General features: G+C 43.7%; 1 protein-coding gene across 1 annotated transcript; it reads right to left on the reverse strand.

The window, feature by feature from the left end:
* Nucleotides 1-3,225: 3,225 nt before the first annotated feature.
* LOC139552685 (ras-related protein Rab-39B-like) lies at nucleotides 3,226-12,696 on the reverse strand. Its single transcript, XM_071364663.1, has 3 exons — nucleotides 12,377-12,696; nucleotides 11,369-11,595; nucleotides 3,226-4,280 (listed from the first exon to the last, which is right to left on the reverse strand). The coding sequence occupies exons 2-3, from the start codon at nucleotides 11,581-11,583 to the stop codon at nucleotides 3,854-3,856; spliced, it is 642 nt and encodes a 213-aa protein (XP_071220764.1). The 5' UTR covers nucleotides 11,584-11,595; nucleotides 12,377-12,696; the 3' UTR covers nucleotides 3,226-3,853.
* Between the last annotated feature and the right edge of the window lie 2,209 nt (nucleotides 12,697-14,905).

The following is a 14,905-nucleotide window of genomic DNA, read 5'->3' on the forward strand; positions in this document are numbered from 1 at the left end:
GCTTGTTGAATAAACAGTGTTTTTCCAGGCTGGGGGAATATTTTGAAATGAATTGGGGTATGTGTGTGCATGCAAAGGCAACTAACACTGAGCACATGTATTTTGGATGGGCATCATAGAGCACTGGAATATTGACCATGCCTTTGCTGAGATCAAATGTTTATTTCTTACAAGCATATGAGACATCGAACCTGCCCTTGTGCTCTGCACTCCAAACCTACACACCGCTAAAGAAATATGGTCTGCTTTACGTTTGTTTCAAAAAAGAAATTACATCTACAAGTCACAATTTAATTGGAATACATCTTAGCTCTCACTAGATTTATCAAGACGTGATTCATAGCCATTTCAAACCTCTGCATGACATTGTGCAGGTAAGCACCATCACTCAGAGCCTCAGGAGTATAGCAAGATAACATGAAATATGAAAAGATTGTTCTCTCTACATTCCTATATCACAGTCGTTTAATGGTTTAGAATGAAAAACAAAGTTAGTTTAGCGCCAGTGTTGTGAATTCAGCAGCTGATCTGGTACCTGGCCTAGCAGAGAATACAGTCAGGAGAGTCCATTCAACGACATAGGTGGGGAGTACAGGAGGCTGCTGAGGGGAGGACAGCTCATAATAATGGCTGGAATGAAATGAATGGAATGGTATGAACCACATGGAAAACACGTTTCATTTGTTCGATACCATTCCATTTATTCCGTTCCAGCCATGACTATGAGCCCGTCCTTCCCAATTAAGACGCCACCAGCCACCTGTGGTGGGGAGGGTATTCACATGTGTCTGGCACATGGAGGCTCAATGCGCATGTATAATATGTAGGTAACGGATGTCTCTCTAAAGGCTGTGGACTTCCCCAGAGATCTCTCTCCTTTCATAATCAGAGGGTGTGACTTCAGTGAAAGAGGGGGAAACCAAACTATCTTATTACCCTGAACAGAGCAACACTACAGTTGTTGTAAGATACAGTGCATTCGGAAACTATTCAGACCCCTTGACTTTTTCTACATTTTGTTACGTTAGTCTTATTTTAAAATAGATTCAATAGGTTTTTTCCCTCATCAATCTACACACAAGACAAAGCAGAAACAGGTTTTTGGACAATTTTGCAAATTCTTTCCTTAATGCGTTTGAGCCAATCAGTTGTGACAAGGTAGGGGTGGTATACAGAAGATAGCCATATTTGGTAAAACACCAAGTCCATATTTTGGCAAGAACAGCTCAAATAAGCAAAGAGAAACAACAGCATTACCTTAAGACATGAAGTTCAGTCAATGCGGAACATTTCAAGAACATTGAAAGTTTCTTTAAGTGCAGCCGCAAAAACCATCAAGCGCTATGATGAAACTGGCTCTCATGGGGACCGCTACAGGAAAGGAAGACCCAGAGTTACTTCTGCTGCAGAGGATAAGTTCATTAGAGTTACCAGCCTCAGAAATTGTAGCCCAAATAAATGCTTCACAGAGTTCAAGAAACAGACACATCTCAACATCAACTGTTCAGAGGAGACTGCGTGAATCAGGCCTTCGTGGTCGAATTGCTGCAAAGAAACCACTACTAAAGGACACCAATAATAAGAAGAGGCTTGTTTGGGTCAAGAAACATGAGCAATAGACATTAGACTGGTGGAAATCTGCCCTTTGGTCTGATGCAAAGAAGGTGAATGGATTATCTCCACGTGTGTGGTTCCCACCGTGAAGCATGGAGGAGGAGGTGTTATGGTGGGTGTGTGCTCTGCTGGTGACACTGTCAGTGATTTATTTAGAATTCAAGGCACACTTAACCAGCATGGCTACCACAACATTCTGCAGCAATACGCCATACCATCTGGTTTGCACTTAGTAGGACTATCATTTGTTTTTCAACAGGAAAATGACCCAACACACCTCCAGGCTGTGTAAGGGCTATTTGACCAAGGAGAGTGATGGAGTGCTGCATCAACAATCTGGCCTCAACAATCAACCGACCTCAACCAAATTGAGATGGTTTGGGATGAGTTGGACCACAGAGTGAAGGAAAAGCAGCCAACAAGTGCTCAGCATATGTGGGAACTTCTTCAAGACTGTTGGAATATCATTCCAGGTGAAGCTGGTTGAGAGAATGCCAAGAGTGTGCAAAGCTGTCATCAAGGCAAAGGGTGGCTACTTTGAAGAATCTAAAATATATTTTTGTTTGTTTAACACTTTTTTTGGTTACTACATGATTCCATATGTGTTATTTCATAGTTTTGATGTCTTCACTATTATTCTACAATGTAGAAAATAGTAAAAATAAAGAAAAAGCCTTGAATGAGTAGGTGTGCCCAAACTGGTATTCAGACCCTTTACTCAGTACTTTGTTGAAGAACCTTTGGCAGCGATTACAGCCTTGATTCTTCTTGGGTATGACACTACAAGCTGAAACGTAAAAAAATTGGGAAAAAGTCAAGGGGTCTTGAATACTTTCCAAATGCACTACATCTCCTACAAATATTGAAAGTCATGGAATTTCCCATTTCTATCACACCATTATGACATTTCATGTTCTAGAAATGAATTGATCCAGAACACCCAGGCTATTTACAAATGGATAAAATGCAACTATACACGTGCAGTATTGAACAACCCTGAAGGAGAGTAAAATTCAGGTCGATTAATACATGTTATAGCTTTCTTTTTGAGCAAATGGTTAGTTTCCTGCTGCATAGATACTTTGAACCTAGGAGGCTCTTTAAATTGCTCTCAGATATGGTCTGCTTGCATTAACGTTGTATATGGACATGGACCTGGCAGCAAATGGGATCATAGCTAACCCAAAAAGTTCAATGGGGAGGGTGGAAACTGGCATTGAGAAAAAAGACATTTTAGAGGTACTAAAGGTTGTGGTTGGAAGATATAACGGTTAGATAAAGCACAGGGCTGAGTCCAATAGTCTGGGAAGAAATATTGGACACGTGTGGAATGTTGCTTAGGATCATGTTAAAACTACAAGCATACGATCCTACAGTATGCAGGTATTAATAAACTAAATAAAAAACGACTCTAGAACAGCTGACCCCATTTAAAGCTTGGTGTTCATAAAATCAGGAGGCGCTATCGTTGTGTAGATGTCAATGTTTAAGGGGTGGGCTTACTGTTAAAGCCAACGGAGTATATACAATGTCTTTCCCATGGGACGCATTCTCTAACGATTATGGTGGATGGCCAGGGTAGTTAAAAAAGGTGATATCTTATACAGTACCTTGTGTCCCCAACTGTGCATTTAATATGAGCAACGATGAAGAAAACGGCAAATGAAAAACATTGATGTTAGGCATCTCACAGTGCAGCCTACCCAACACTCAACTGTACAAATTCCCTGTTGATACTCATGTAGAACTGATTCAGTCCACGCAAGCTTTGGTTCCATCTGTGATGAAAAGGATGATGGCAATACACTATAGTGTTCTTGGTTGTTCATGTGTCTGGTGGTGCCATCAGTCTCACACCAAAAGCAGAGGAGGCATTGCACACAGCCATGTGAGCTCTCCAGACTCCAGAACACAGAACAGACGTGTAAAGTTTGAGGTGTGTTCCTTCTGTGGGGCACAAGATGAAGCATAAATACAGGAAGGACAACGAAATCATAAAACAGGCCATTTCTTGTCTTTCAAGTGCCTGTAACAGGTAAGACAGATGCCAGGAAGGTTACTGTGGAAAGTAGCTGTATTCATGTTTTATTCAGTGGTAGACTAGAGCAGAAATGGCCTTCCAGTAGTCAGAATGGGAGTGAGAGAGCTATATATGTGACAAGATTGCGAGCTAGTGGGACATAATATAACAGGACTGCATGGGCTGGGAGGAGTGAAGCCAACTAGACAGACAGGCTAATCAGCAGAGGCACCGGCGGCCGCTCTTGGTGACCTCTTCTGAGGAGTGCACCACGTTGGGCACCAAGCCACTCTTCACCCCCTCCCAACCCTCCTGGATGTTGATGTCACCGCTCTTCACGAGCTCGAAGATGTCCCGCGTTAGCTCAGTGAAGGCCTTTTCCACGTTGATGGCGTCGCGAGCCGATGTCTCCACGTAGCGCATACCATAGGTACCTGCCAGCTTCTCCGCCTCTTGCTGGCTCACCTGCCTCTGGGGCTCCAGGTCGCACTTGTGGCCCACCAACAGAAAGACAATGCTGTGAGGCTGGACGTGACTCCGGGCCTCCTCCAGCCACTCATGCACATTCTGGAAGGAGCGACGGTTGGTGATGTCGAACAGCAGCAGCCCCCCAACAGAATTACGGTAATAAGCCCTGGTAATAGACCTAGAGAGGGTGAGAGGATAAGCAAAGAAGAGGGACAGCATTTAGATAAATGGTAAATACACTGAAAAAATATAACATGTTGTCATGACGTGGCCCTTCCTGTATATAGATCATGGCTTCTCACTCTCTCCTACTGTTCTGTTATCTCAGGTCGTAAATTCCTGGCGGAGACTCTCTCGGAGACAAATGGTTAAACTGAGACTATCGGATCGATAAAAACTGACTCTGTTTTTGTGTTTGTTTCACCATTCAGGACTGTTTCGATTTTCGTTGTCATTCACTTTGTTATTTTTGTCTTTTTCCCGTGTTCAGTTAATAAATTTACATGGACACTTACCACGCTGCATTTTGGTCCGAAAAAGAATAAGAGCAAATCTTAGATACTAATTAATAGTCTGGGGTGCTCTTACCGACAACCGCCGAAACATCTATTTCTGAATGATACTCTGAAGTATCCATTCTAACCATGAAAGACTGATCTTCAGGGAAGCAGAGAGAGAGAAAAAGAGGCTCGGATGAACTGACTCTCCAGCAGATGGACCGGATTCCAACAGAAAAGATCATGACACATTGGCGTAAATATATATATTGATTGCAATTATTTCTGAATGAGTGAGCGTTCATGTGCAAAGGATTAGCATTTCAATTAATAGAATTATAGTAGTACTGTGTGTAGTGATCCCTCTGGTCTTTCCCGCTCAGTCCACACCCACTTCCCTTTGTCCACCAAGCCGTCATATCGGCTTAGCCCACTAGGGAACCTCCCCTATCATTTGTTAGTAACAGATCTACTGTTTTGTTTGTTTATGCATTTCTGTGATTATTTAGTTAGTAAATAAATGATTAAGCCAAGTGGTGTATGAACGATTTATAGTAAAGGCTGGGTGCGTGCAGATAACCAATAATTTACGACATTTGGAATGAGACTGACGTGAGTTAAATAATAATTAATTAATAAGAAGACTAATTGATCAGATATTAAAATATCTGAAGAGTTACATTAGGAAAATTATAACTTTGTAATCTGAAATTTTCCCTGGTGCCCCGACTTCCTGGTTAATTACATTTACATGATTATTTGAATCACGTAATTATAATTACAGAGAATTGATTTGATAAAATAACAGTCTTCACTTTTAATGATGCCAAAGACATGACAATGTAAAGTCTTGGTCCCATGTTTCATGAGCTGAAATACAAGATCCCAGAAATGTTCCATACTCACAAAAAGCTTATTTCTCTCAAATTTGGTGCACAAGTTTGTTTACATCCCTGTTAGTGAACATTTCTCCTTTGCCAAGATAATCCATCCACCTGACAGGTGTAGCAAATCAAGAAGCTGATTAAACAGCATGATCATTACACATTGTGCTGGGGACAATAAAAGGCCACTCTAAAATGGGCAGTTGTGTCACACAACACAGTGCCACAGATGTCTCAAGTTTTGAGGGAGCGTGCAATTGGCATGCTGACTGCAGGAATTTCCACCAGAGATGTTGACAGAGAACTTAATGTTCATTTCTCGAACATAAGTCGCCACCAACATTGTTTTAGAGAATTTGGCAGTTCTTCCAACCAGTCTCACAACCGCAGACCATGTGTATGGCGTCATGTGGGTGAGCGGTTTGCTGATGTCAACGTTGTGAACAGAGTGCCCTATGGTGGCGGTGGGGTTATGGTATGGGCAGGCATAAGCTATGGACAACAAACGCAATTGCATTTTATCAATGGCGATTTGAATGCACAGAGATACAGTGACGAGATCCTGTGGCCCATTGTGTGGCCCATTTTTTTTAAGGTATCTGTAACCAACAAATCCATATCTGTATTCCCAGTCATGTGAAATCCATATATTAGGGCCTAATGGATTCATTTCAATTGACCGATTTCCTCATATGAACCGTGACTCAATAAAATCTTTGATCTTTGAAATTGTTGCATGTTGCGTTTATATTTTGGTTCAGTATATAAGTGTGGCGGTCAGTGCTGTTTAAACAGAGGAGGTGACATGGAGAACATTGGAGGTCAGTGCTATTATTATAATTTTTTTTAAAGAATTTATGAGCATGGCCTTATTTCTATTACAGCATATTGGATGACTCTCATTCATATTCCATTCACCCAATCAATATAACAGCGATAGGTTTAGGCTACTACATGATACTCAAATTTTCCCTGTTCCCATCATGAGGTTCCTACAACCTAGCGAATTAATGAAAGTTTACAATGTAGGTGCACACAGGTTGAGAGACAAATTTGAGGTGAGTGACATTCATACCACCTTGCACACTCTTGCCTGCATCTAGCTGATATAGGGTGTAATCATTAGTCCAACAGTTGCAAATGAGAGTTTCTATCGGACAAATTCAGGTCTGTTTATCCCCGTTTTCTTCCGTTTGCTTCTGTTTAAGAAACGTTTTAACAGAATCGGCAGTATGAATACACCCCTGATCACACGTAAACAGAGTTCACTCATATCAGCCACGTTGTCGCTTGTGGACTTCAATGCACAACAAATCAGCTGTATGTGACCAGGTGAAAAACACTTTCCAAGACAAACCTCTATAAACAGCCTACATCGTTGTCACCATATTAGCTAAAGTAACGTCCTAGTCAGCATAGCTAATTTAACTAATGCTTTAGTAAACCGATACAATCATGCAGTAACGTTAGTGTACAGTCAGTTAGCAGTTACAAGGCGGGCCCCGGTGGCAATAAATTAGTAATACCAAAAGCTTACTTTGACTTGGAAGAGTTTCAGCGTGGTGTTGGAAAGTCATAGCCAGCTAGCTAACATAGCATCCCTCTGTTTGAGCAGAGTGATTCAGTAGGCTAAACTGGTTAGCTGCATTACTAGCTAAGTAAGTGAAACAGATGGGTTCCGGGAAGGTGAGAGCGGTGGTGGATTGGCCCCAACCTACATCCAGAGTACAGTTGCAGCGTTTCCTGGGATTCACCAACTTTTATCGCCGCTTTATCCTGGGCTACAGCACCCTGACTTCCCCCCGTCTACACTCACCTCTCCCAAGGTTTCGTTCACTTGGTCTCCAGCTGCTGACCTGGCATTCCGGGATCTCAAACACCACTTCACCACAGCTCCCATCTTGGTTCATCCTGACCCGTCCCACCAGTTCGTGGTGGAGGCCGATGTTTTGGATGTCGGAGTGGGGGCGGTCCTGTCCCAGGGGTCTGCCCTGGACCTCAGGTTACATCCCTGCGCCTTATTCTCTGACCGCCTCAACGGCATGGCGAGGAACTATGATGTGGGGAATCGTGAGCTTCTCGCGGTGAAGATGGCGTTGGAACATCCATTCATTGTGTGGACCGACCACAAGAACCTGGAATATCTCCACACCGACAAGCGCCTCAATTCCAGGCAGGTTAGGTGGGACCTACTGTTCACCCGGTTCAACTTCTTCCTCTCCTACCGGCTGCGCTGTCACGCCGCTATAGCCCCACGACTACTACCCCGGAACCTGAGAGCGTCCTTCCCACCTCGTGCCTGGCGACGGCACTCAGCTGGGGAATAGAGAAGCATGTTCGGGAGGCGCAGCGTTCCCAGCCGAACCCTAGGGGAGGGGAGGGGGGGGTCCAGATAACCGGATGTTTGTGCCTGACGCGATGCTTGCCTGTCACCCGGGCTCCTGTCAGACCCTGGCTTTTGTGAGACAACGCGTTACAAGTTAGGTGGCGTTACAAGTGTTCCTGACGTCTCGCATTCTTCGCCGCTTGCACGGTCTGTGCACAGAACAACACTCCTCGGCAAGCTCCGGCTGGTCTCCTCCAAACTCTGCCTGTCCCTCACCGTCCCTGGTCTCACATCTCCCTGGACTTTATCACGGGTCTCCCCCCATCTGATGGCAACACCGCCATCCTGACCGTTGTGGATCGGTTTTCCAAAGCCTCCCACTTCATTCCTCTCCCCAAGCTACCCTCTACCAAAGAGATGGCAAAGCTCATGGTGCAGCATGTCTTCCGGATCCATGGACTGCCAGTTGACATGGTCTCCGAACGGGGTCCTCAGTTCTCATCCTGGTTCTGGAAGGCGTTCTGCACCCTCATTGGGTCATCGGCCAGCCTGTCCTCCGGGTTCCACTCCCAGTCCAACGGCCAGTCGGAGCGAGCCAACTAAGATCTTGAGACTACTCTGCGCTGCCTGGTCTCCGCCAACCCCACCACCTGGTGCCAGCAGCTTGTGTGGGTCGAATACACCTGCAACACCCTTCCCTGCTCTGCCACGGGCCTATCACCTTTTGAGTGTTCCCTGGGGTATCAGCCCCCGCTCTTCCTTGAGCAGGAAGAAGAGGTAAGCATACCTTCGGCCAAGATGTTTATCCGCTGCTGTCGTCGTACCTGGAGGAGAGCCTGGTCGGTCCTTCCTCAAGACCACCTCCAGGTATTGACCACAAGCGGATCACCACTGGACCCCCGCTCCACGGTATCATCTCGTGCAGAAGGTATGGCTGTCCACCCAGGATCTGCCCCTCCGGGTGGAATCCCACAAACTCTCCCCCCGATTTATCGGCCCTTTTCCCATCGCCAAGGTTATTAGCCCCTCTGCTGTTTGTCTTCTGTTGCCCCGTACCATCCATATACATCCCCCCTTTCATGTGTCCAGAGTTAAACCCATGTCTCACAGCCCCTTGTCTCCTGTTTCCTGCCCTTCTGTATCTTGCCCCACCTCACTGGATTATTGACCACTGCCTGCCCTGAGACTCCCTGCCCTTCTGGACCCTTTGCACCCTCTCTGGATAATTAACCCCTGCCTGCCTTTGAACTGTCATTTGCCTGGCCCTGTATTAGAAATAAACATTGGTTCCTTCGACACTGTCTGCATCTGGGTTATACCTGAAACATGATAGAAACTGAAAGTGAAAAAAATGACTCTCTCACTCTATTTCTCTCTTGCTTTTTAATTTTGTAAGAACTTAATTTGTTAAAAACTGTTCAACTATTGTCTTTCCCTCTCTTTGAGTCAAGTACTCACCACATGTTATACATGGCAGTGCTAGCTAGCTGTAGCTTATGCTTTCAGTACTAAATTCATTATTTGATCCTTTGAATGGGTGGGCAACCTGTCAGTTCATGCTGCAAGAGCTTTGATAGGCTGGAGGACGTCCTCCAGAAGTTGTCATAATTACTGTGTAAGTCTATGGAAGGGGGTGAGAACCATGACCCTCCTTGGTTTTGTATTGAAGTCAATGTACCCAGAGGAGGACGGAAGCTAGCTGTCTTCCAGCTACACCATGGTGCTACCCTACAGAGTGCTGTTGAGGCTACTGTAGACCTTCTTTGGAAAATAGTGTGATGAGACAAATTATAGATACAATTATATATTGTTATACACTACCGGTCAAAGTTTTTTAACACCTACTCATTCAAGGGTTTTTCTTTATTTTTACTATTTTCTACATTGTAGAATTATCAGGAATCAAGGTAAGACCCAGATGCAGACTGTCAAAGTAACACTATTTATTGTAGCAACAGGGGCAGGCAAAGACAGGTCAAGGCAGGCAGGGGTCGGAAATCCTGGGTAAGGTACAGGACGGCAGGCGGACTCAGGGTCAGGCAGGGTTCAGTAATTCAGAGGTGGAACAAAGGTACAGGACGGCAGACAGGCTCAGGCAGAGAGGTCAGGCGGGCGGGTACAGGGTCAGGACAGGCAAATGTCAAAACCGGGAGGATTAGCAAAGAGAGGCTGGGAAACGATAGGAGCTGACAGGAAAAACGCTGGTAAGCTTGAATGAACAAGATGAACTGACAACAGCAGAGAACACAGGTATAAATACACAGGGGATAATTGGGAAGATGGGCGACACATGGAGGAGGGTGGAGACAAGCACAAGGACAGGTGAAACAGATCAGGGCGTGACAAGAATAATCTTGAAGACATCAAAACTATGAAATAACACATATGGAATCATGTAGTAACCAAAAAAGTGTTAAACAAATCAAAATATATTTTATATTTGAGATTCTTCAAATAGCCACCCTTTGCCTTGACAGCTTTGCACACTCTTGGCATTCGCTCAACCAGCTTCATGAGGTAGTCACTTGGAATGCATTTCAATTAACAGTTGTGCCTTCTTAAAAGTTAATTGGTGCAATTTCTTTCATCCTTAATGTGTTTGAGCCAATCAGTTGTGATGTGACAAGGTGGGTGGGGGTATATAGAAGATAGCCATATTTGGTAAAAGTCCATATTATGGCAAGAACAGCTCATCCATCATTACTTTAAGACATGAAGGTCAGTCAATGTGGAATATTTCAAGAACTTTGAACGTTTCTTCAAGTGCACCCGCAAAAACCATCAAGCGCTATGATGAAACTGGATCTCATGAGGACCACCACAGGAATGGAAGACCCAGAGTTACCTCTGCTGCAGAGGATAAGTTCATTAGAGTTAACAGCCTCAGAAATTGCAGCCCAAATAAATGCTTCACAGAGTTCAAGTAACAGACACATCTCAACGTCAACTGTTCAGAGGAGACTCTGTGAATCAGGCCTTCATGGTCAAATTGCTGCAAAGAAACCACTACTAAAGGACGTGTGTGTGTGTGCTTTGCTGGTGACACCGTCTGTGATTTATTTAGAATTTAAGGCACATTTAACCAGCATGGCTATCACAGCATTCTGCAGCGATACGCCATCCCATCTGGTTTTGGGCTTAGTAGGACTGTCATTTGTTTTTCAACAGGACAATGACCCAACACACCTCTAGGCTGTTTAAGGGCTATTTAACCAAGAAGAAGAGTGATGGAGTGCTGCATCAGATGACCTGGCCTCCACAATCCCCCGACTTCAACCAAATTGAGATGGTTTGGAAGGAGTCGGACCGCAGAGTGAAGGAAAAGCAGCCAACAAGTGCTCAGCATATGTGGGAACTCCTTCAAGATTGTTGGAAAAGCGTTACAATTTAGAAAATAGTAAAAATAAAGAAAAACCATCGAATGAGTAGATGTTCCAAAACTTTTGACTGGCAGTGTAATAATAATTACAGATGACTATAAAAAAAAAAAAAGTGATTTATTTCACGAAATGTGTGGTCTTTACAATGGAAGATTAAAAAAAAATCAAAAAAGTGTCACCTGAATCGCTCTTGTCCGGCTGTGTCCCAGATTTGAAGTTTAATGCGTTTGCCTGGTTCTATCTCCACTAGGCGTGAGAAGAAGTCTACACCGACTGTGGGGTCGGACACATGCGCAAAGCGTCCCTCTGTGAATCGCCGGATCAGGCACGACTTTCCTACTGTCGAGTCCCCAATGACGATGAGTCGAAACTGGTACAGCCATATCGCTTCCATCTCTCATAGAATCTATGGGGGAAAAATGATAAATTTGACGATTAGTAAATCATGCGCATGACCCGTCTACATCTAATCAAATAACTTAACTAACACTTGTTTTGACCCTAAGGGTAGGCTATCCAATCCACTATCAGTGATATCTTTATCGGGCTATTTTTTACAAATGTAGTTCTGTGTGGTAGGCCTGCCTATATTTTTAAAACCTATTAGTGAGGATGTGTCCGCAGAACCGCGCACAACATCGAAAGCCGACTTGATTGTTTGCCCTACTTTAAAAGCTCAATCGCCCACAGCGCACGGTTTATTTGCTTTTTCTTGAAAAAAACTTATCTGTCTGCCCTACATTATGAGGGCAAGGCCTCTCCTCTTTCCTGGTAAATGCACAGACAGCTCTTAAAAAACAACACTCGCATATTCAGCTCACATGTGGATACACAGTTGTTGCATAGCAAAGCCGATCAAGTGCAATAATATGTGTTGACATAAAAACCGTTTTTCTTAAAAACACAATTAAAAGGGCAGTTATGCACATTTTTATGGACAAACAATAGGCTACGTATTGAATACTAATTTCACCATTGCAAAAAAAAAAACGTATTAGTTATGGGCTACATAAATCTGAACGAGTCCTAACATTTAAAACACATTTAACTTATCTTCTTTCTGCTCTTCGTAGACAATAGTCTTAATCTAAAATCGATCTACAACGGTATTATCTGTGGCAATGGCATATTAATCCATAATACATTTTAGAACATGGTCGTGTACTAATTTATGTGCAATTAATTACCTTGTTAGATGAGCGATCAACGGCTGGAAATAGCAAACCCCATGATCTTGAGAAATCTCGTATATCGAAGATGCTCTCTGAAACAGTGATCTCAGGAGGCCTAGTCAAACACTGATTTACCCCAAGCAGTGATACGCAAATAGGACTTGTCCTAGTATCCTTTTGATTTATTTTATTCTACACAGGGAACTGTTACTGTGATGGCGAGTTTGATGTCAAATTGGCTAATGGCCGTCCTTACAACTTGTCGATGGTTTAATTTCATAGCAATTTCATGTTTAAAGATGGAGATGTTTGTGAAAATCCGCTGATGAAATGGCAGTAACAACAGCATCACATAGCATTACTCATTCCTCATCAGCACCATTACCGTAAGAACTCACACATCAACGCAGTAAACATCTCTATGCCTCAGAGGGCACTACATTGGGTGCTACAAATGGGCATTTCAATTGAGTCCTATGAAGATCAGATTCGGGTTATCATACCTGACATAAACGGAATGTCTTTGTGGGAGAAAAAAAAGGATGACAACTGTGTGTAATGAACACCAGGGGAGACATAGAGCTGGTTCCAAGTGCAGGGCGCAGCAGGTGTTTATTGATAAAGGACCACAGGATGAGGCAGGTAGCTGGGTCCAGCGGCAGGCAGAAGGTCATACACAGGGGGTCCAAAAAGGCAACAGTACAAGCAAGGAAAAGGCTAGTAACGTCACCCGGGAGATCAGGCAATAGGTTTATAACAGGAAATCCAATAAGCTAAAGTACAGGCAGGGAATAGGCAAAAGGCATTGTTAGTGAGGCAGGCCAAAACTATCATACACTGAAGGATTACATTACAAGGGAAAACCAGCGCTCCGAATAGAAGTGTGTCACAAACAATACGTGCAGGGAACTGAACTAAATAGTGTGTGATAATGACATACAGGTGTGTGAACAGGTGATTAGCATTTAGGTGATTGGGATCTGGAGAGTGAGCTGCATTCAGGGGATCTACGTGTTTGAGAGTGTGAGTTTGAAGCAGATGTTAGACTGTGTAACCACCTGAACGATCAAAATAGCTAGGGTGTGAATCATGCTCTGAGTTAGGCCTACAGTAGGCTGCAGGATACAAGAGAATGAGTGTGGCTTGGCAGTAAAAAACAACAACTATGTTTATTATGACATCCGACATCGGGTAGAAAGCACACTGGTCTCGAGGTGACTGGAGGGCCAGAAACTCATTGCGGAGGTGTTGCAGAGCTACCGAGTAGACCTATAACATATTTCCATATAACATATATCTATATCCAGTACCAGTACCAGTCAAAAGTTTGGACACACCTACTCATTCAAAGACACACCTATTCATTCTTTATTTGTACTATTTTCTACATTGTAGAATAATAGTGAAGACATCAAAACTATGAAATAACACATTTCGAATAATGTAGTAACCAAAAAAGTGCTGAACAAACCCTTTGCCTTGATGGCAGCTTTGAACACTCTTGGCATTTTCTCAACCAGCTTCATGAGGAATGCTTTTCCAACAGTCTTGAAGGAGTTCACACATATGCTGAGCACTTGTTGGCTGCTTTTCCTTCACTCTGCGGTTCAACTCATCTCAAACCATCTCAATTGGGTTGAGGTTGGGTGATTGTGGAGGCCAGGTCATCCGATGCAGCACTCTCCTTGGTCAAATAGCCCTTACACAGCCTGGAGGTGTGTTTTGGGTAATTGTCCTGTTGAAAAAGAGCAAACCAGATGGGATGGCGTATCAGTACAGAATGCTGTGGTAGCCATGCTGGTTAAGTGTGCCTTGAATTCTAAATAAATCACTGACAGTGTCACCAGCGAAGCACCCCCATACATCACACCTCCTCCATGCTTCACAGTGGGAACCACACATGCGGAGGATCATCCGTTTACCTACTCTGCGTCTCACAAAGACACAGCGGATGGAACCAAAAATCTCCAATTTGGACTCATCAGACCAAAGGGCAGATTTCCACCGGTCTAATGTTCATTGCTCGTGTTTCTTGGCCCAAGCAAGTCTCTTCTTCTTATTGGTGTCCTTAAGTAGTGGTTTCTTTGCAGGAATTCGAGCATGAAGGCCTGATTCACGCAGTCTCCTCTGAACAGTTGATGTTGAGATGTGTCTGTTACTTGAACTCTGTGAAGCATTTATTTGGGCTGCAATTTCTGAGGCTGGTAACACTAAGGAACTTATCCTCTGCAGCCGAGGTAACTCTGGGTCTTCCATTCCTGTGGTGGTCCTCATGAGAGCCAGTTTCATCATAGTGCTTGATGGTTTTTGCGGCTGCACTTGAAGAAATGTTCAAAGTTCTTGAAATATTCCACATTGACTGACCTTCATGTCTTAAAGTAATGATGGACTGTTGTTTCTCTTTGCTTATTTGAGCTGTTCTTGCCATAATATGGACTTTTACCAAATATGGCTATCTTCTGTATACCACCCATACCTTGTCACAGCACAACTGATTTGCTCAAATGTGTTAAGAAGGAAAGGAATTCCACAAATTAGCTTTTA

Source organism: Salvelinus alpinus, chromosome 24 (genome assembly GCF_045679555.1).
Source record: "Salvelinus alpinus chromosome 24, SLU_Salpinus.1, whole genome shotgun sequence".
Lineage (NCBI taxonomy): Eukaryota > Metazoa > Chordata > Actinopteri > Salmoniformes > Salmonidae > Salvelinus > Salvelinus alpinus.